Here is a 20,399-nt window from a genome sequence, read left to right as displayed (position 1 = left end):
GTTACACTAAATTTTTATGGACATATTAAAGGTATTCTGACATTTATAAATACAACCTATCTGTAGCCAAGACACACCCCGTAACAATCCCAGCCACAAACTCACCAAATTATTGTGTAAACTGACCCATAAAATTTAAGACTGTACTTTCAAATATCAAGACTTGGAAGCAGTCACGTATTTCCCCAAACAACAGCTTAAAAGACAGATCCCTACAGAAGAACTATGAGTTTTTAACTGTAATTTCTACCAATTTACTGTAGCCAGAAAGTGATACTTAAAAACTGAGTTCATTTGCAGTAGCTCTTCATTCTGAGAGTGTTGTTCTCCTAGCCCTCAATTTATCAAAATCTTACTCACATGAAGAGGGATACTTAACGTTTAAAAAGTAACACCTCTGAATGCAGAAGGTATCAAAGTACAAGCACTTAACAGTTGTCAAATACAAGTTTAATTTATAAAACTCAGCTTCTGGGGAAGAACACCCTCACTTCTCACTTACCTTACCCTCAGAAGTTTTACTACCATAGTCAAAAATAATTTTTTAAAAATACACATTTTTCTTTACATTAATTTAACTCTTAATTGGCATATTTAATTCAAAACACATTCCAGTAAACTGGAATTGCACGTATTCTCACAAAACCCAAACCATTAGTTCATTCGTATCTTATAAAGTTGATGCATATAGTTTTTGATGCAGTGCCACGGGAGATTAACATCCACATTCAGAAAACGTATGAGAAATTTCATCCACTGGTTAGGGAGCAACTTGAACTTAAACCTACCAAGTCTGATGGGAATGCACATATATTTATTGGGCTATGAAGTTAAGCTTATGAGAGGAGAGTCTGTCAGTTTTGTTTTGCCTATCATGAATTCAAACCTTCAACTCTAAAGTAGGCAGCACAAGGATATGAACTTCAGCTCTCCGTGCTCTGCTCAAGTGGTCTCTCCAATTCAGTATCGAAAGCCCAAGAGGACCTGTTCTCCCTTTGTGTGCAGCCACCCCTCCCAACACTCATCAGGTCCTTCGCTGAACCATGTCAGCATGGTAAATCAGCAAAGTTAACCCTGCAAAAATACTGAGCAGCTGAGGGCTTCTCTACTATTTTTTCTTGCAAAATCAGCATACTGAAATGGTTAAAAAGAAGTTCAACAAGTATAAGCACAAGAAAGCAGGAGGGACCATGGCAATTGCTGCACAGCAGCAGCCTGGCAATTAGATGTCATTAGGCCGCCATAGGAGCACAGCCTTTGTTTCTTCAGACTGTTTAAATAGACTTAGGTGTCCCACAGAAAGATCAAAGCTGATAAGCATGTGCTTTGGAAAAAAGGTGCACAAAAAGATAGACACATCCCTAAATAGGGAAGTCGATTTAACACCGAAGCTCTATTGCCTTCCTCATTCATAATTTGTTACCTTCCCATATAGCTGAGTTGATTTCAATCCATTAGGCTTTTTGCCCATAAAAGGATAGTCCAACTCCATTCCCTCCAGCCATGCTCTCCTGCCACTAAATCAGCACTAAAATCACTCTCAGAGCAAAGGAAAAAAAAAAAAAAAAAAAAAAAGCAGGATAGCAAGGGACAGAGCAGAGAGCTCATGGGCAGGGGGAGAGAATTGGAAGATGGGGTAAACCGAACAGCGCAGTCTATTGCCAGCTGCCCTGCAGTTACTTGGCTCAGACACACTGTAAAACTAAATTCTAACCAGGTTCCTGGCTCAGCTGATTTTTAAGAATTCCATGTTTAGCTGCCTTGCTAAACCCCTGCATAACAAGGTAACAAACACATAAATGAAGATTCCCCTACTCATGAGGGCACGCAGTGTTACAATTCATTACACTAAACCTAGTGTGACATTTTTATCAGGACAAGCCCCAGTCCTGCTGCCACTGAAGCCAAGTAAAAGTAACTTCAGTGGCAACAGATCTGATACCAGGTCAGGATCTCTACTCTGCAGATAAATACAAAAAGTCACACTCCTCATGGACTTCTAAAAGAAATAAAATCTAATAGGAAAATAAAATAAGTCTACCTGTTTCCACAGTTTCAGTCTCAATTTCTTGTTCCTCTGCTACATCTTGCATCAGATAAGTCTCGTCATCATAAACCAGGACCTGAGCAGCGTAACCCTGTTCTAGTCTGGCACTAGGAACTGGCTCCACAATCACTGCAGGGAATTCAGAGACTGGCTCATTTTCCTATAGAAAGAAAAAAAAATAAAAAAAAACTCTAAATACTGCACTGTTGAACTCTAAATCAGTACTTTCCTTTTATGCTCTTACATATTTTATGGAATAATAACAATGTTGAAGGGTTTTAGAAGAAAATTTCTTTTAAAGGGAAATATTAAAAAAAAAAAAAAGCTTATTGTCTACCAGAGGGACATTCCTGAATCTCACTCCTGACTCTGAGCACTTGAGATTTAAAGCATCAGACAACTTTAAGATACTGCAAAACAGCAAGCTTTTTAGTTAAGACACTCAGCTGTGGGAAGTATTTCTTCTCTCCCTTCTCCATGAAACATAATCAAGGCTTTGCCTGTAGACTGCAACATACCTATGGCTGACCTCTATCTTATGAACACTCATGTTTTGGATTAAATATATAAGCTATCACAAAAGAACTAGCTACTTCAAAGCCCATATGCCTATCTCTACTTGTTTAAGGATCAAAATGTCTGTTACAGCATACTTAATCTGTTCAAGTGTTACAGGAGTGGAACTCTGCCAAACACAAAATTTACCGCAACCTACAGGATAGTAGAATATTATTTTTTTTTTTAACAACGCAAAATAGAAGCAAATACACTGAAAATGGTCCTTGTACTGTTTTGCTTGTCTCATCCTACCTCAAGACACATCTGAGATCTTTACTTTAAAGAGGTGCTTAGTACAGAATTTCTTTTTGTAAGCTCAGTCCACAGTTGTACCAGACTTCAAAGCTTACTGCTTCCACTCCCCTGCAATAATATATCAAATAAGAGATCCTTGAAAAATGGCCTGCTCTATAATACCCCATACAACAATCTCTGGTCCATTTCACGCACGAGTTCACAGTAAATTTTTCTTTCAAACTGAGATAAAAGTTATTAAGTGTGTTAGTAAATAAATTCTGTGGTTTTTTTTTTCTTTTTTTTTCTTTTTTTTTTTTTCTTTTTTTTCTAACCTCCTCTTTTTTTATTCCATTGCTGTCGAACTCCAGGCCAGGACCTCCAGTGTCAATCACAGCTGATGTCATGGTGCATCCCCTGAAGAGGCTTTGAGAGCTGCTATCTGTCCCGAAGACTCTAATGCTGATAGGCTGAGGTTATCAAAGGCTTAAATTCACAATCCACTTCTGTTAAACAGCTAGGAACAGGTGGCTGAAACACAAAATAGTTTTAAGTTATTTGCACGGTTTACACTCAAAAGACTTTCAACATTTAGAAAAGTTATTGCCTGATGCATCTCTACATCAAGAGAGGACATCAGTGAACACAACACAGAAAGATGGTGAAGGTAGGTAAAGTTAACTCTGAATATTGTCATACAACACAAGGTTCAGATTAACTTTTAATAATACAGTAATAAATTTCATTTTCATTCTTTTCAATTTGTTGAATTTCATACGTTAATTTGAAAAACACATAATAGAGTTACATATTTTCAATCAGCCAAAATAATGATGATTTCTCACTGGGGTCAAACAGCAACAAACTCTGAGATGCACGTTTGAGTTAGTATAGTTTTTATACGGCAGCTGTTTCCCTATTAAGTTAGGAAATATTTTTCAAATGACATTTTCTTTTATTCTATTGGTTCCGTAGTCATTTCATAAACCTGTAGTTTCATTAAATTTCATCAACTTTTCAAACATATTGCTCTTCTACAGCAATTCATACGTAATATACATCCCACTAATACACATCTAATTTCTAACCTACAGTTTTACTTGAAATAAAAAGCATTGTAGTAGTTCCACTTCTTTCTTTTTCTATAGAGGAAATTGTTATGATTTAAAAAAAAAGTTTCACAGCATAACACTTTGAGTGAAGTAAACTGTGGACTCTAGCTTATAAAGATACACAACCTCCATCTTTGTGAATTTCTTCAAAGTAGACTAACTGCAGAGCTTTGTTTCTAAACAACTGCTATTTATTTATTCTGTATAAATCTTATTGCTCATATCCTGTCTTTCCAAGAGACAAATAACCTGTGTTCATAAACCCTGGGCCGTGAAGAGCAGTTTACTATTTCAAGATGCAAACTAAGAGGCTTGGCTTCGTAGTCGTACAACAGAAAGCACATATTCCACGTGAGACATAAGAAGCCAATCTGATATCAATTACCCTTGCAAGTAACTCCACAGAGATCAATGCATTGTAACAGAAGTCAGAAACCCATGATTCTTAATAAAATCCACCTTTTTAAAAAGCTAACGCAGTCAAAGAGGTCTAGAAGGGGAAAAAAAATGCATCTTCCAACACACATAATGACAAAGAAGGAATTTTATAATTAATAGACTAATGAGTAAACTCAATAATCCTGCTTCTCAACAGCAGGCAGCCAGCTTCAACTGACTTAATCTTGCCTATACAGTGAAATGCTAGCTCAGATTCACGCAGCAACAGGAAAATCTTCATGGACACAATAGCTTAGGTATGCTAGCAAAAAATATTATTACTGTTCTCCCCAGCTAGATGGCAACTAAGTAATAAAGTCAAGAAAATAATACTATGCAAAAGATGCTTGAAATGCTTCATTTACCAAAAGTATTAAGAATCCTTCAGCATGCCACAAAAAGGGGTTTAGAAAGGTATTTCTGTTATCAAACCAACTCAGCACAACAAGTCAGTAGCCAAGAAGAATAAGTTCTGACGGCAGCTTTCTAGGCAACTGATCCTCATGTCTTGGAAATCAAAACTGAATAAAAGGACACCACCTTAAGTCGTTGTTATTGCAGCAGCAGAGTAAGCACAAGACATATTCCAAAGGAAAGGAAAAAACATATGCCATTTAGAAAAAAGCAAGGTGCTTTTGCTTATGTAGGCACTCAACTTCAGAAAAAGTTTGATTCATGCCTAAAAATACTTCACTTGCATGAAAAATCAACGTAGTATTACTTTCTTTTTCATCAAGGAAAGACTAATAATCAGAAAGTAATTCTAGCCCTACTAACGAAACAGCGGAAAATAAAGCAAAGACCTCCTCCCCTCCCCACACAGGATTCAAAGTGAAAAGCCTTCAAAAAGCATCCTCGAAGCCATGTGCACCTGTCACCCTCCAGGCTGCAGCATAAAAAGCCTGCTCCTTACCTGCCCACCAATTCCCACATTTCAAAAGCCTTTAAATTCAGAAATACACAGAGTGGCAAAACAGCTGTATATGAATACACCCAAATAACCAATCCAAAGGAAAAAGAAAAAAAAAAAAAAAAAAAAAAAAACTTTCCCTGGAAACAGACCTTTTTATTCTAGTTTTCCATTTAGATCCACATTAGAAACACTGCCAAGCACAATCATAACCCAAAAGAGGAGTCCAAAGAAGAGAAAATTTATTTTTAACTTATTTTAATCCGATCAATTTCAAACACAGGCATTATTCCTGCAACTCAGACTTAGGTCCACGCAAGAACATAAGAGCACTACAGGTAGCGCTTTTGCACAGTTTAAGCACGACACAAAGCTAAATTGGTTCCCGGGCAGTGCGTTAACACAAATAAACACCGCACACCAGACCGTGCGCACTGTACATTCATACTGAATCTCCTATAATCCCACACAGGTGGCCAAACAGCTGCCAGATCGCAGCAACTGAAAACACTTCATATGGTATACTAGATGAGATTATGTCCAAAAAAAAAAACAACCTACCCTGCTATTTCTCTGTCTCCTAGGTTACAAGAAGTTTTGATGCCTTCTGCACTGATTTATCTCTACAGGAGTAACCAATTACCTGCAGAAGCGAAGTTAGAGGAGTGCAGGAGCACAGATGCTCCTACAGAACCCTCATTTTCCAGCAAAATTCCTAATGAACAAAAACCTCACAGAGAGAAATATACAGGGGGATGACTAGGATGCTCCATCTCTGTGTTCATTGAAGGGGTGGCATCGTCAGATGGATGGCACGGAACCACCCAGACAAGGAATATACAAAAGGCCCAGAGTCTTTAGAGATCGGGATTTGAACTTTACACTCAGACTCTTCCTATCCAGCAAACTTTTCAAAAACCTGACAGGGTGGAAAAAGAGAAAAGCCCACCGAGCAGCAAGTGGGAAACCAACAGCTGCAGCTCAGCGTGGTTTAACAGCTCTAAGCTAGAACAAGGCACAGACTGGTAGGTGTGTGGACACCAGATTCCTGCAGATGCATCCCCTCCTGAAGGAAGCAGCCACGCGTGGGCTCTTTCTGCCTTCACTACACAGCGTGTTCATGTGGAACCCTTTCCACGTCGCTCGTGACTTTCAGCAGAATACCAGATCTATTCCCCACCCTGTCTTCTCCCAAGCAAGAAACACCTAATTCAACCTCTGTAAAAGGAAAAGACTCCCTAACTACTTCCAAAAAATTGCTTCCAAAATCCGTGTTTTCTAAGCTTAAGTGAGACAAAAAGGCCAAAAAGCAAGACTGAATTTTTAAGTAAGGGGTGATCAGCAAGCACAGAAGCTCAATCAAAGCACGACTATTGTTGAGTTACAGTACAACATACAGAAAGCTTAAAAAGCACTGCATTTCCTTCACTTCGGGGTGGGTGCTCACACCAAAGCAAAACATGGAATTGCATCAGAGGGAAAAAAAAAATAATAATTAAATAGACTGAAATTTCCAAAATAGCTGACCAAATCATTTCACTACAGACCTGACATCCATCTTCTTCTGTTCTTCCTAATCACTGGAAAACGCAGACAAACTAGTTCTGAATCACTTGAAATACCCCTTACAACAGGGAAAACAGCTTTGCTGCACCATCCCCAACTATTTTTATGCATATCTTGCAGGAGAACAGAAACAAGCCTAGGTGCCCCCAACCCCCTCTCCCCCCCCTCCATATAAATAAATAAATCAGAATCTCAAAGCTACAGTCCTCACCTCAACAGCAAGAAGTTTCTGTTCATCACTACAACAGACACAAAGATACAGAACACTGGTCTTCACAGGCTGCACTTGTTGTAAAGGCTACAACATTTCCAAACAGCTTATTGCCATGATTAAGACTATACTTAGAAGGTCTACATTATGTACCCAAGCATCTGCCTACAAGAAATCCAAACATTCCTCTTATGTTTTGGGTAACTACCAGAGAAGGTGAAAGACACCGCACATCACAACTTAAACAAGTGTGTAGCAGTCATACAAAACACCAAATTGTAAGTCAGTCCCTCGGTGTGCAACCACTGTCAAGTTAACAGAGAAGCAAACAAGCAGCTTAACAGAACTAAAGAAGTAATGCAAAATGGTATGAAAGGGATGGCACCTCTCCTGTGCCAGACTCAACAAGAAGCTATTTAGGACTGGCTTCAAGACTAACTCTGTGTGTAAGACTGCAAATAGTTGTAGTATAGTTTTATTTAAATTATACGCAAACAAACAAAAAAATCTGTGCTTGAAAAAAAGATGCACACACTTGTACCCACACAAGAAAACAAGAAAAACATCCAGAACACCGTGCAGTAGTGATCAGAGGCAGCTGCTCCCACAGCAGTCTGAAGAAACATAACAGCGCCTGGAACAATGTCTCCCTTTTATTCAGCTGGCATCCAAAATCCTGAGGACGGATTTATGCAGATACCTACACAGATGCAACCGCAAGAGCAGGGCTGCAGCCAGCATTAGCATCACATACAGCTTTTCTCAAGAAAGCCTTTCCTTAGTTTGATCAAACCAGTTAAAGAAGTCAGCTTGAAAATGAAATATGTTATATGCACAGAAACACATCGGCCAAGATCACTGCTGAATCCCCTTAACTGCAACAAGGCTCCACAAGGGCACAAAGGTGGTCTTTCATGGGCACTACCTCACGCATACCAAGGACCTGTCACCATCACTCTGATACTACAAAGTAAAGAACACTAGGAAAAAAAAAAAAAAAAAAAGTTTGGCCAACTGAAAGTTCTTCTTAAGACATTTTCCCAGACAACTTCACAGCTCTGGCTGACTGATTTACACTGGCATCTGCAGGCAAAACTGTGAGTTAACTTTATTTTCTTGAAGCACAGAACTAGTCTAAAAACTAAAAAGGACAAGTTAGCGCAACAGCTGATGGAGAAAAAAAAAAAATCGAAGAGAATCACAGGGTCCACTCAAAAAGATGACACGGGGAAACCTTTACATCTCCAGCTTCAGAAGAACAAAACAGACAGCCATGCAATTTATAGCAGCTTAGCAATTACACCGAAAGTTACAGAAAGAGAAGTCAAAATAAGGAGTGGTCAAAGCATAGTTCAAAAAGTATGGCCGCAAAAAGTGGCCACAACATACTTCAGAGCATCAGGAGCATCCATCCAACAAGGCAGCAAGCCTATTGCTGAATGCACAGGAATTATCATGTCGGATTGAGCTAATGGTGTACCCAATCCAGTAAGAAACTCGAGGAACTACTTCCACATATATGTAACCAGAAAATCTGTCCATCCTCAGTTTGTTCTGAAACCTCAATCAATAGCTAAAGCTGATGAGCCCCAAGAGCTTATAATGACTTACAAACTCTCAACGTTCTGCAGAAAGCTTTGTGACTTCAGCACGCTTCTCCTGGCCCTTCCCGTACTTTATCCTATTAGCAGGCTCTCTTCCCACTGCTCTCTATTTAAAGATTCCCTGAAACCTTCTCTTCCCTCTCTCCCATGCCCACCCTTACTTCTTACCAGCACTTCTCTTTCCTCCATGTCAATTGCCGGTCCTTAACATCCATTTCCACTGCCCCACAGCCCAGAGCAGGGAACAATTATTCATCGCTTTACATAATAAAAGAGCAGGGGCAGATTAAAAAAAGGATGCAGGTTTAAAACAAACAAACAAAGGAAGCAGTGCACACCAAATACGTGATTCATTTTCAAAGGATGTCCTAGAGAACAAAGGAGCAAGACCTCTAAGTTGGCTTTACGGAGATAAAGCCCCTCGGTGGCTTAACCGATGATGGAGCACAGCAGGCTGAAGTTTGGGGACTTTCTGAACCTGGTAACACTGAAACCTCAGAGAGGAACAGAGCATGGCACTGAGGCCATCATACAAAAAAAAAGAAAAAAATCTCCCTGTTCCCAGCACCCTTCCTAAAATAAGTGATGCTGCCAGAGAGGGAGCGAGGGGAGGGGGCAGCCCCTCGGAGCAGCCCCATCACAGGCAGATAGGAAGCCTTGCATTTACCTTCCCTAGCACCACGGGGAGCAAAGTTTTGCTGTGAGGACTGGAGGTTCGGACCTGCCTCTCCCGCAGCCCCCAGCGGGACGGGCAGCTTTGCTAAGCCCCCCTCAGACCGCCACAGGGCGATGCCAGCCTACCCCGGGGTATTCCTGCGAAGCGGGGCGGAGCTGCCCCATCCCCGAGCTTCCCCCACAACCCCACTGCCTGAGCCGCACACCCAGGGCGCCCCTCCGCCCCGACAGGCCGCACGCAGCCTGCTGTCACGGCGCCGGACCAAGCGCCACCACAGAGTCGCGACAGAGTCGAGTCGCGACAGGGGCGGCGCGGCGCTGACAGCTGCTCGCGGCAATTCAGCGCCTCACAGGCGGCCGCGGGAGGCGTGAGGGCGGCGGGGGCACCCCCACTGCCATCTGCCCCCCCCCCGCCGCCGGTAAACAAGGCGCCGGGCACGGCTCGGCTCGGCCAGGCCGCGCTGACAGCCGCCCCGCGCCCCCCCTCAGGCGGAGCCGCCTGACAGCGCCCGCTCTGCCCCGCTCCGCTCTTACCGTGCCCGCAGGCCGCCTCCCTCCGCGCCCCGGCCCGGTGGGCGCCGCCCGGGCAGAGCCGCCGGGAGCGGGGCGGGGCGGGGCGGGGCGGCTGCGGCGGCCAAACCTGCCCGGCTCGGCTCGGCTCGGCTCGGCTCGGCACGGCCCGGCCCGGCTCGGCCCCCCCGCCGCCTCTGCACATGCTCGCGGGGAGCCGCGGCCATGCCCCGCGCCTGCGCAACCGCCCGCAGCCGGTGGGGAGGGTGCGGCGCGAGGCTCGCCTCAGGGAGCGGCCGTTGGGGTCGGCACCCGTCGTGAGGCGGCGCGTCCTCAGTGCGGGGGGAAAAGGGAAAAAAGAAAAAAAAAAAAACACAGCGCTTTAATAAGCAGACGAAGGTTGCGAAGGCAGGTGCTCAAAAGAGCTCGGCAGCCTCAAGGTTTTGTGTGTCAGCGCTGTTAAAGTCTGATGTGCCCCTCAGAGGAGCCCCCAGAGCAGCAGGACACGGATAACGCACATCACAACGTGTGCTCAGCTCCACCAGCGTGCGAAAGCGCTTCTCTGGCAGTTCCCATCTGACCACCCATGCCTCACACTCACCTGTCACTCCTCTTCACCTCCTCCTCCACCAAGGCCAATTTCCAGCCCTCAGCTTCCCCCGTACAGGTCCAGCTCCTCCTGTCCCTTACGCACCTGAACTGGATATTTCTTCCCTCCGTGTCCTGACAGCACCAGCATCCTTTCCTAAAGAGGTAAGATCCTTCAGCCCCACAACCTGACTGGCCCTCCTAGATTACATTTACCTGGCAGCTTTCCAAGGTATAAATATTTGGGCACAAACGTCTCCCTCACAATATAGGTGGCCCTCAAAATGTCAGGTATGTGCCCTGAAGCACGGAAGCGTTGGAGATTCTTATCTTCCAAAAGGCGTCAGGCAGTGTTAATAATACATTAATAATGCAGCCTCTCATGGAAGTCATAAACTTAAACAGTCACTTTGTAATAGAGCATACGTAATAGCAAAATTTAGGTCTTACCACAAATTGAGCCTGCTAGATGTTTAATAAAGCATACACTTGGGTGGTGGAAATTACAGGATTTACTATTACTTTATGGTGCTGAAATTTGGTATATCTTAACATTTATTAACAATATCTCAACCTCAATGTTTCTGCTGGAATATACAGAAGAGCATTCAATGTTTGCATGTTAGGAATGTAATTATTTTATGTTTTAAAGTATAGGCGTGTAAGTTTATTTTTCTGACAGGAGTGTAAAGGTAAAGTCTCAGTGGATGATGGACATTCACATTTTATAGGGATTGGAGTTCGATCAGAGATGGTAGCTGTCAACATACATGTAAAATAAATTAAGACTACTTAGGGCAAAGGAAAGTGCATGTCAAGGAAAAGACTACAGGAAGAAAAAGGTTAGGAGGTCTCCCTGACAGTAGTTGCCTTGTCATAAGCTGGGACTGAGTCTAGCTGAATTTTAGCCATCAGTGCAATTTCTTTTGCAACCTGTCAGAACCAAGTTCTGTCAGCTTCACCTCTGTGCTTAGTTAATCCTGACTTGACATACTCCTTTAGTTATTTTTCTTTCAATGAGTTCAAGTTAAAATTCAGAAAAAAGAAGGAAACCTCTTAACCATGATCCTCTTTAAGAAGAGCGAACAGCTTCCTTCAAAACATAGGCCCACTGCCAACCAAACAAAAACCATATGAGCTAAGGCTTCTCTGAACATCTCAGAAGCCCCTTCATGGTGTCGCTGGGCATGAGGTTGCAAATTTAGAGGTGCTCTGAAGACAGACATTAAGTGACCTCTTCTGTAACACCAATGTTTGTTTTCCTGCTACGTGGCCCGTGCAGTCCTCTTGTTTATTCAGTTTTACTTCACTCTCAGCATGGATGCCAAGGTATAAGCATTTTTGCACCCCTAATCTGGGTTATTTATGTGACTCCCCACTTCTCACTTTTTCTCCTAATGAGCTGAGCTGCACAGCCCTCTTCAGTGAAAGCTCAGTGGCACCTCAGCTGTGGCAAACACACACTGACTGCAGAGACCTGTGCTTCTCTGCAGAGAAAATCAGCATTGTTTTGAGATCATCACAACGGCATCCTTTCTTTTCTTTTTAAATGAAATTAGATTAACTCTCCATACGCAAAATTGTATTTCTCTTAAGAACAGCTCTTTTCACTTAACTTAAGCTAGTTGAAAAGCTAAGCTGAAAAATATTAAACTTGAAACTGAAGATAAAGCAGGGCCACTTAGGGGTTTGGACCAGTTCAGTTGGATGATTTTTGAAGTTACGTAATTGATGCAGCTATAAGGAACAAAAAGATAGCCCCCAACACCCACTCATAAAGTGGGCTTGCAAACAATTCAATTCAAAACTGCTGCTGCAGGGATACTGCTGTGTGATAATGTAGGGTCAGCACTTCAGCAGATGCTGCTCTGTCCCTTTTGTAGAAAGCTGTGCTCCACGTTGTTTTTTAAAACATTGGTCCTCAAAAATCTGTAGCCTAATTCTATATGCCAACCTCACTGCCCTCAGTCATGCAGTTGAAAGGGGAAACTTATACTGATTCAGACCCAGAAGTATGACCCAGAAGAAATGGCAAAGAAATGACGGAGTTAAGGTCCCACAACTGTCAGACAGTTCGCTCTGCAAATCATTATTAATGAAGTAGCAGTAACTCTAGAGGTGTAATAAGGTTTTATTTTTTCCCGTTCCTAGGATAAATTTTCAGGACATATAAACGATTTTGTGAAAAATCTAGAGAGCACAACAGTAAAAATACATTGATAATTTCTAAAATAGAAATTACAAGGTCTTAGTTTTCTTGATTTTTGCGTTTTTGGTGTTGTTTTCAATGTGAACTTTCAATAGACTCTATATTGTGTTTACAGAGTCATGTAAAAGCATACTGTTCTTTCTGTCCAGTTTTCCAACATCACTAAAATAAGCTATGCTTTCAGCTTAAAAAAAAAAGAAAAAAGCTTTGAGGCCTAGCTATCTTTGTATATGTCCATCTGTCATTCCTCCCCTTTTGACATCATTTGCAAATTTGAGGTCCATTTTATAACAGGATAGAAATCTCAAAAGGTAAGTTCCTGTAAGTTTCTGGAATGCAAGCAGTTGAGCAGAGACCTCCAGCAGCATGCGTCCCCTCTGGAGGAAGCAGCTATTGTTTGCGCTGACCCACAGCAGCCAACTGATGTGTTGACACATGTATGGCTGTTTACCAGCTACAGCAATGCTATTTCTTAGCTGACTTCCCGTCTCTACCACAACAAGGAAAGTGTTTGGGTTATCTGGGTACACAGTGGAATACTGGTGGCTTTATGGGATTAAAAGACACGAGGAAGGCCCGATGGCACAGCAAAAGGGTCACGCAGACCACAGAGGCTACAGCAATCACTTCATATGTACAATTTGGAAGAATTTAAATGGTCTTGTTTTTATTTAAGATCCTACCAGACAATTTATAGGAAGGAAAGAAAAATTACTTTTTAAGCTGAGAGATCAGAGTCTATTGCTGGTGGAAACAAAAAAAAAAAATCAGAATGGTGGTAAGAAGCAGGGGTAGAGTTTGTACGGTATCACCTCTCTTAGTTCTTGTCCCCCAGTGCAGAGAAGAAACGTAAGTCAGGAGACCAGTTCCCAATCTATCCTGACAGTAAGTTTTTTCTTTTTTTACCCCTCAGTGAAACAACTTAGAGGGATCTGAAATAAGAATGGCTATTTTGACAGTATACTGGTAGCTGGAGCAGATCTTGAATACCAATCCCTGTCAACTGCAAGTAGCAACACAGAAATTTTGAGCCTAGGAAGGGCCACTGAATATCTACATGTGACAAAGCAACAAACATTTCCCCCAGGCCTATAACTTTGTACAAGAAGTGTAAAAAGTGTCAAAGAACTGGAGAATGGTACATGTGAGGTACACAGCATGTTGATTTTGTTCATTTAGACATACCATTAAACAGGAGTCTCACAAAGGGCCTTTCTGAAACAGGAGAGCCCTTTGAAAACTGATGTTTTGAAAAAAAAAAAAAATTTATTTTAAAAACAATTTATGTAATTCTAGTTTATTTTCAACTGTTTTTTCTTTAAAGAAAAGAGTGTCCTCAAATATAAATTTGTCTTTCATAGCATATTATTTCAACTTCTGAAAGTACTTTGCATTTATGGACATCTAAGCTTCGCAACTAGGAAGTGTCTTCATGTGGATAGTGCCTGAGTGAGGATATCTCAGAATTAGTACCTCAGACAAGACTGAGAAGGGAGATGCTGAAGGCAGACAGGAGAGGGAAGGGACAATTCCAATCATTAAGGTTTTTCTTATTAACAGGTTTAAGTTACAACGTCAAGTGCTTCAGAGTACTTCTGTATTTATAACCAGGGTCAAACACTGTGTAAGCTCCTTCTACTTCTGATACCACAAATAAGCAAAAAGGGGCAAGACCACAGTGATTTTGATTTGATACAACTCCATTAATCATTTAAATGGCAACAAAGACATTCACATCCAGCTTCATTATACTCCCATTGGCAAGAGCTGTCAGCCCTTCAACAGTTACTCCGGGTTTGGCTTCTCTCTTGCTCTAACAGCCTCAGCACCATATAGTTTGCATTGGAAATGAGTTGCTTACTACAACAGTGGGACGAAAAAAATCTGTATGATTTGGATTTTCGCCAAACCACAATTAGCAAAATAAAAAAAAGAGCCAATTTTCTCTAGCGAGCAAAATCATGCATTATTCATTTCTTCCTGTATTGTTCAGCTCCAGGTTTGGGGAGATGCTGTCTCTGTTCTGGGTTTTAGTAATCCACTGCCTTTGATTTAGTGCCCTCTTCTGTTTGATGATGTGAGTGCACGTTAGCCAATAGTTAATTATTCTCAATTAGCCCTCACTGGAGAATAACATCTCCCTGTAACTACTGAAGAAATAAAATATCCTGATGCAGGAAGAAAGAAGCCAGAAGAAAATCGCTTTAAGGGAAGGTGATATATGAAGTCTCCACAGACCTCTCTAATTTAATTAAAGACAGAGGAAAGACACAGAGAGGAATTATGATCCTGATACATATTACTCCCTCTCTTCTTCCACTTATTCTCCATATTTTCCCCCTTAATTCCCTTGGTTTACATACTGCAATCAGTGCTGAACTGAAAGGATGAAGTACAGATAGCAGAGCTTCCTGAGACAAAGCACCAGAACCTAGCAACATATAGCACTTTTCTTAGGGCACAAGCAGAGCTCACAGATACGTCCTTTGAAAGGTTAATAAGTCTTGAAGATTTAAAATAAGGAAAATTACTTTTCACTGAACATCCAAGATCTTTAGGTGATTAAATAACAGTGGATCTGCACATGGAGCTGATACCAATCATTAACAAAGCACATGAAGAAGAGCTTTTATTCCATTGAGTCTTCCTATTTTTCAGAGCTCCTGTACATCAAGCATTGATCACTATCAGCCTGAGTTTGCTAAAAAGTCACAAGGAGGCAGAATACATTTGCACGTAGCTAAACCACGAAGCAAGTCACAGTTTAAACAATATGTTTAATTACCTGCAGTTCAGATAGACAGCAGGAATAACTCCAGCACAGAAATCTCTAGTTTTAGCCCTTCTTCCCCTCCCAATAAAGCTAGAAGACCCACCGTCTCCTGCAGCATCACAAACAAAGGAACAAAGACCAGGACACAGGAAGATCCAGTTACCTACTGTGCCAGGCAGTGGCTGTAGCTCTGGGACAAACTTTACTTCCCTCATTCTGCCACCTTCCATTTGCTGCAGCAGGCAAGCAGGGCAACAGCAAAGTGTACAACTAAGACAGGCCTTTCCTAAGGGCAGAAGTACCTGCAGCATGTTAGGCAGATATAAGCACTGCTCGCTCCTACATCCTTTTGCACAAAACACCTCCTGTCCTCACATCTCTCCCCTCACCCCATACGTGGCTGTGCCATCCAAGCACTCACACACTGCAGTGGCACAGCCTAAGCCTTCCATCCCCTAATCACAAGCAGAGAGGAAACAGCACCTGCAGTAGATGATTACAGCCTCCAAAGTGGAACTCAGCTGTGCCATGTACTTACATTTACCCACCTGCTAGTGAGCACAGCAAAATCAATCACTGACCTCCTCAGTCATCACTCAGCTGTTAGGAGCTTGGGGTTGGCTAGTTGATTCAAAATTAGAGGGAAAGGAATCAACACAGGAAAAGAAAAAAACACAGCCCTGATGCTTGGTTTGTTCTTTTTCTTTCAGAAAGCCAAGTAGATTACTATTCTATCCCATTGAAGCTTGATGCTTTGGCACAAGAAATCTTGGTTAAGGTATTTCACTCCCAGATTTTCCAAATTTTGAGTACCAATTTGTAGTTTTAGTGGTCTATTTAAATATTAGTCTTAAGTTTTTAAGAAGTAAGTAAAAACTGAAACTCTATATTGACATCAACACACTGATAAAGAGTAAAACTTCAGCTGTTAGACAGACTTTGCCTGTCTGCAGTACTGAGCTAAGTGAATTGTGGCCAACAGCGACGGGTTGTGATCCTTCACGAGAACCAGCGCTAGGGGGAGGTGAAACGCTTCACTGACTGGTTTCACAGACAGCCTGCTAGCTGCAGAGCAGCATTCTGCAGTTTGGACAAATTCAGGACTCGAATTTTATTCTGAGCTTTAAAGTATATTGTCAAACACCACCTTTTTCCCCATCTTCTTTAATCTTGTCATCTCCCTCTAACATCTGCTGTAATCTTGTTCTCCTTAATGAGTTTCTCTTCACCATTTTCTACGCTTCATCACAGCCTTGGTGTTGCAGCTCAGAAAGTCACTTTTCTGGAGGTGAAGGAACAGAAAAATATTCATCTTGGCGGTAATTAGACTGCATGCTAACATGGCTGATAAAAGTGATCAAGCACCTAAAGCAGTAAGAAAAAGAATTTCTGAGAAAGCAGCAAGGCATTTTGCATGCAGTAATTGGCTATTTATTTCTGCACAGCAGCCTCTGCATGTTACAAAATCTCTCTGCTGTTAATCTGGGATAATCAAGTGTTGAAGCAGGCTGTGTTGTGCTACCTGTCATCACAGCTAAAGTTCATGATGCATTCCTAGTTCCCTTGGCCTCAAAGAGTAGCGTCTTTGGGGTTTTGGATGTGGTTTTCTGTTTGTTTGTTTTCTTTTTAAAGAGGATCCCTGACATGAAGCATATATACAGGTTATCCTGGGATTGTGAAATTTTTTTTTGAAACTGGGAAGATTGCTTTGGAAAGCTCCCCGAAGGTTGTGCTTCAATTCTTCATTAAACTGTTCCCATGGGCTAATATATTTTGCTCAACACCCAAGCAATTCCAGAGACAAAGGGACAGTCAGAAAATCCTACAATTTCAGAAACCCTACAGCCGGCTCTAGAAATCAGAGCTTTTTTCACTGGGAATTTCTGAAAATTAAGAAATAAAAAGAAGAGAAACCATCCATCACAGAATGTTTAATCTACCAGATAAATATAAACAGACATCCAACAAAATATCAGGCTAAGACTTTTATTCCAGTAGCTTTGTCTACAAAAAAAAAAAAAATGCTCTTAATCGCAGTGGCTTTATCCTCTAAGCAGAAGGCTATGGAAGGGCTTCTTGAAGCTCAGGAGCCTGATTTTGCATCAGCATTATTCCAGTCGTTCTTACAAGCAGGTGCAGGGACAATAGGCCACATTCTTGTTGGAGCACTGTTATAATTTGCTGTGTGACAGGTGGAGGAGCATGAGTTTCTTTGTGCAAGGGTGGGAATTTTAAAATGCCATCATTTCCCCTTCAGCATCTTTACAAAGTTCTGCTCGAAGAGAAAGCAGACAGATACACCTTTTAGTTCACAGTTTCTATAGAAAGTGTTTATAATAAGTCTTATTTGGGCCTCACTTAGAACTGTTGCCATTCATGACGGCTGTAATGCTTTTAGCTGACGGGAACCTCCGTAAATATTTTTAAATAGATACTCATTCATGTGCATGCATAAAGCAGAATGGAGGGCTAGGAGAACACAGGCTTACAAACTAATTATTTGTTATAGATTTTTCCATTATTAATACTAACAAGGCAAGGCTATTTAGTGGCTGTACATTTTGAGAAAGAGCGAAAAAGGCCACTGGCCTGCAAAGGCCCTCGTAGCAACTTTACCATGATCTGTTTCACAGTTAGCCCAGGTTGCAACATGCCCCTCTCTGGGGGAGAGTATTTTGACAGATAACAGCTTGTTCTGAGCTTCCATAGCCATTCTGCTCTTCATTAGCCCCTAGGAACCCTTGTCCATCTGAACACCTCTGCCGTAGCCTTCCCTGGGGATTTTGCTGGCCACTTGCCAGCTCTCAGAGGAGTTTAACCAGAGCCTGAGTTGCTCCTGGTTCGTACGGGAGCGTTCTCTCAATCCTCCATCATGTTATGCCACCGCTGCAATGTCGCTGCTAAGACAGAACAACACGAAGACTACAGCAAGCTGAACGAGGGTTGGGAGGAACGGGGCCCAGCACCCCCAGGGCAGGAGCCACCACTTGGATCAAGCGTGGTAGCTCCAGCCAGCGTTACTTTGATTTTCCTTGTTTCTGTGATTTGCCATAAAGTCCTTATTGCTACTGTGTGCACACAGTTCTTGTTCTCAGAGCAGAAGCTTTACAAATGTTTTCTCCTGGCTACTATTGTGCAAGGAAGGATAGCATCTACAATGTTCACACAGGAGGAAAATCAGATTTCGTACAGCCAAATGTCCTATGGTAAAAATTGCAAATCCAAATCTTAGGAGCAAACAAGGTTAATATTTCCCCCTGTGACCCAATGTAAAAATACTACCAGGGAGTTTTATAAGGTTTTAGCTTAGTTAGAACTTTTCACTCCATGTGGAATGTTACAATGGTATAATTGTGCACCACAGTTTGGACCAAAAGGAGGAAATCAAAGTAAACACCTAGACAGCTAAGAGCTAAAACAAGTTCACCTGACATGGATTTAGTTATGCCTACTGCTTCTCTTGGTACATCTAGCTATCGTTACATGCTGGGTGGTACTTTGACACTTGTTACCAGGTGCTACTTTCTAAAGCAGAGATGTTAATTGCAGAATAAGTGTCTGCCTAGCCAACTTAAATTGTATTAGGTTGTCTGCTGCAGCAATGAATACTGGTCCTAGTAAGTAGCGTGCGGTGTGATGAACTGCACGGATTGTTTTGCATCTTCAGGGAGGAGTATGAGGTTTCACACAGGAATCGGCTGGTTGATTGCCACAAATATTTCCATCGAACTTTTCAAGGGCTTCAGTGCCGCTCACTGGGGAAAAGAAAAAAAAAAAGTGTTTTAGAGGGAGCATCAGTAAATGATGTTAGCAACAGACTTCATTCAGCAGGCCTGTTTCTCTGGAACTGTCAACACGCACCGTAGTTTTGACTGCAGGTTATCAGTTAAGTGATTGCAGCATATAAACGCTACTGCTGTGTAAATCATACTTATCTGATGGCTTGTAAAAACTTGTTCTGCTATAAAGTACAATTTCAAGGAATCCCTCATCTTCAGCCACGTTGCCCAGGTGTCAATGATTTCCCCTGCATGCTGGGCAGATTCACTAAGCCTTATGTCTACAAATAGTCACTTAACTTTAAGCATGAGGTAAAGCAATTGTGTTTGTTGAGATTACTGATATACGTAGCTTCATAGCAGTGTCAGTATGGGGCCAAGAGCCACACACAGAATAACTGCTATACCCTGAAAATTAAGGGGAACAGTGAGTTCTTACTCAGACAAGCTCTCAGCATCAATTCAAGGCTTGAACTGAGGATTTCATCCACTACTACTACTTGTACCCCTTCGCTGACTAACTAGTATTTTATAGAAAGTGAACTGGAATAACAGTGCAACAATTTAGGGTTGCAAGACGTTAACAGGAAAACAAAACAAACAAACAAATCAATTCCTACCCCTATTACTTTCTTTATGTCATCGCATTTGTGTGTCCCAGAGTGGAGAGAATTTCCTGGTATCTTGGCTTTCTGATGTGATGTCCTCAGGTGCCCGTAGCTTTCATTTTGAGCAAAACCAGCAGCTTTGAGAAGCACACTCTTTCAGCTTTTCTGCACATCTCACCCATATTCATTACATATATGTTCCCCTTCATACCATAATTCCCAGTAAAATACAGACATTGTATTTGGTAGAGGAACATTTTACACAAGTATTATGTAAATTATTTTATAATGTTGGCATTGGTTTTATTTTTTTCCTTAGTTTCAAATGCTAAAACAACATGTAAAAAGACCCAAGACATTTGGTTTATTTACTAATGCAGCTTAAGGATAGCATTTACCTCTTATCAAATGAAGATAAGAGGCATTAAGATAATTTATATTGCAGTGGATGATGGAATAAGTAAACCTGCACTTGAGGCCGACTCATAGTACCGTGCCATTATGTTTCAAGTGCTCATAGACATACACCATACATTTTGAGGACACAGTGAAAAATCAAAGTTTCTTTGCTCTGTTT

The 20,399-nt window shown here is 41.7% G+C and overlaps 1 protein-coding gene across 1 annotated transcript in view; it reads right to left on the bottom strand.

Annotated features, from left to right (window-relative positions):
- The window catches only part of ELF2 (E74 like ETS transcription factor 2), a 32,532-nt gene extending 22,485 nt beyond the window's left edge, over positions 1-10,047 (bottom strand). Inside the window, exons 1-3 of the mRNA XM_084285475.1 lie at positions 9,890-10,047; positions 3,175-3,370; positions 2,042-2,207 (exon numbers count right to left, since the gene is read on the bottom strand). Coding sequence (XP_084141601.1) covers positions 2,042-2,207; positions 3,175-3,246 — 238 coding nt within the window. The 5' untranslated portion in view covers positions 3,247-3,370; positions 9,890-10,047. The remainder of the gene's footprint in view (positions 1-2,041; positions 2,208-3,174; positions 3,371-9,889) is intronic.
- Between the last annotated feature and the right edge of the window lie 10,352 nt (positions 10,048-20,399).

This window comes from Netta rufina (genome assembly GCF_964035555.1).
Source record: "Netta rufina genome assembly, chromosome: 4".
NCBI lineage: Eukaryota > Metazoa > Chordata > Aves > Anseriformes > Anatidae > Netta > Netta rufina.
The sequence above is the reverse complement of the archived record's forward strand: the minus strand, read 5'-3'. Positions and strand labels throughout refer to the sequence as shown.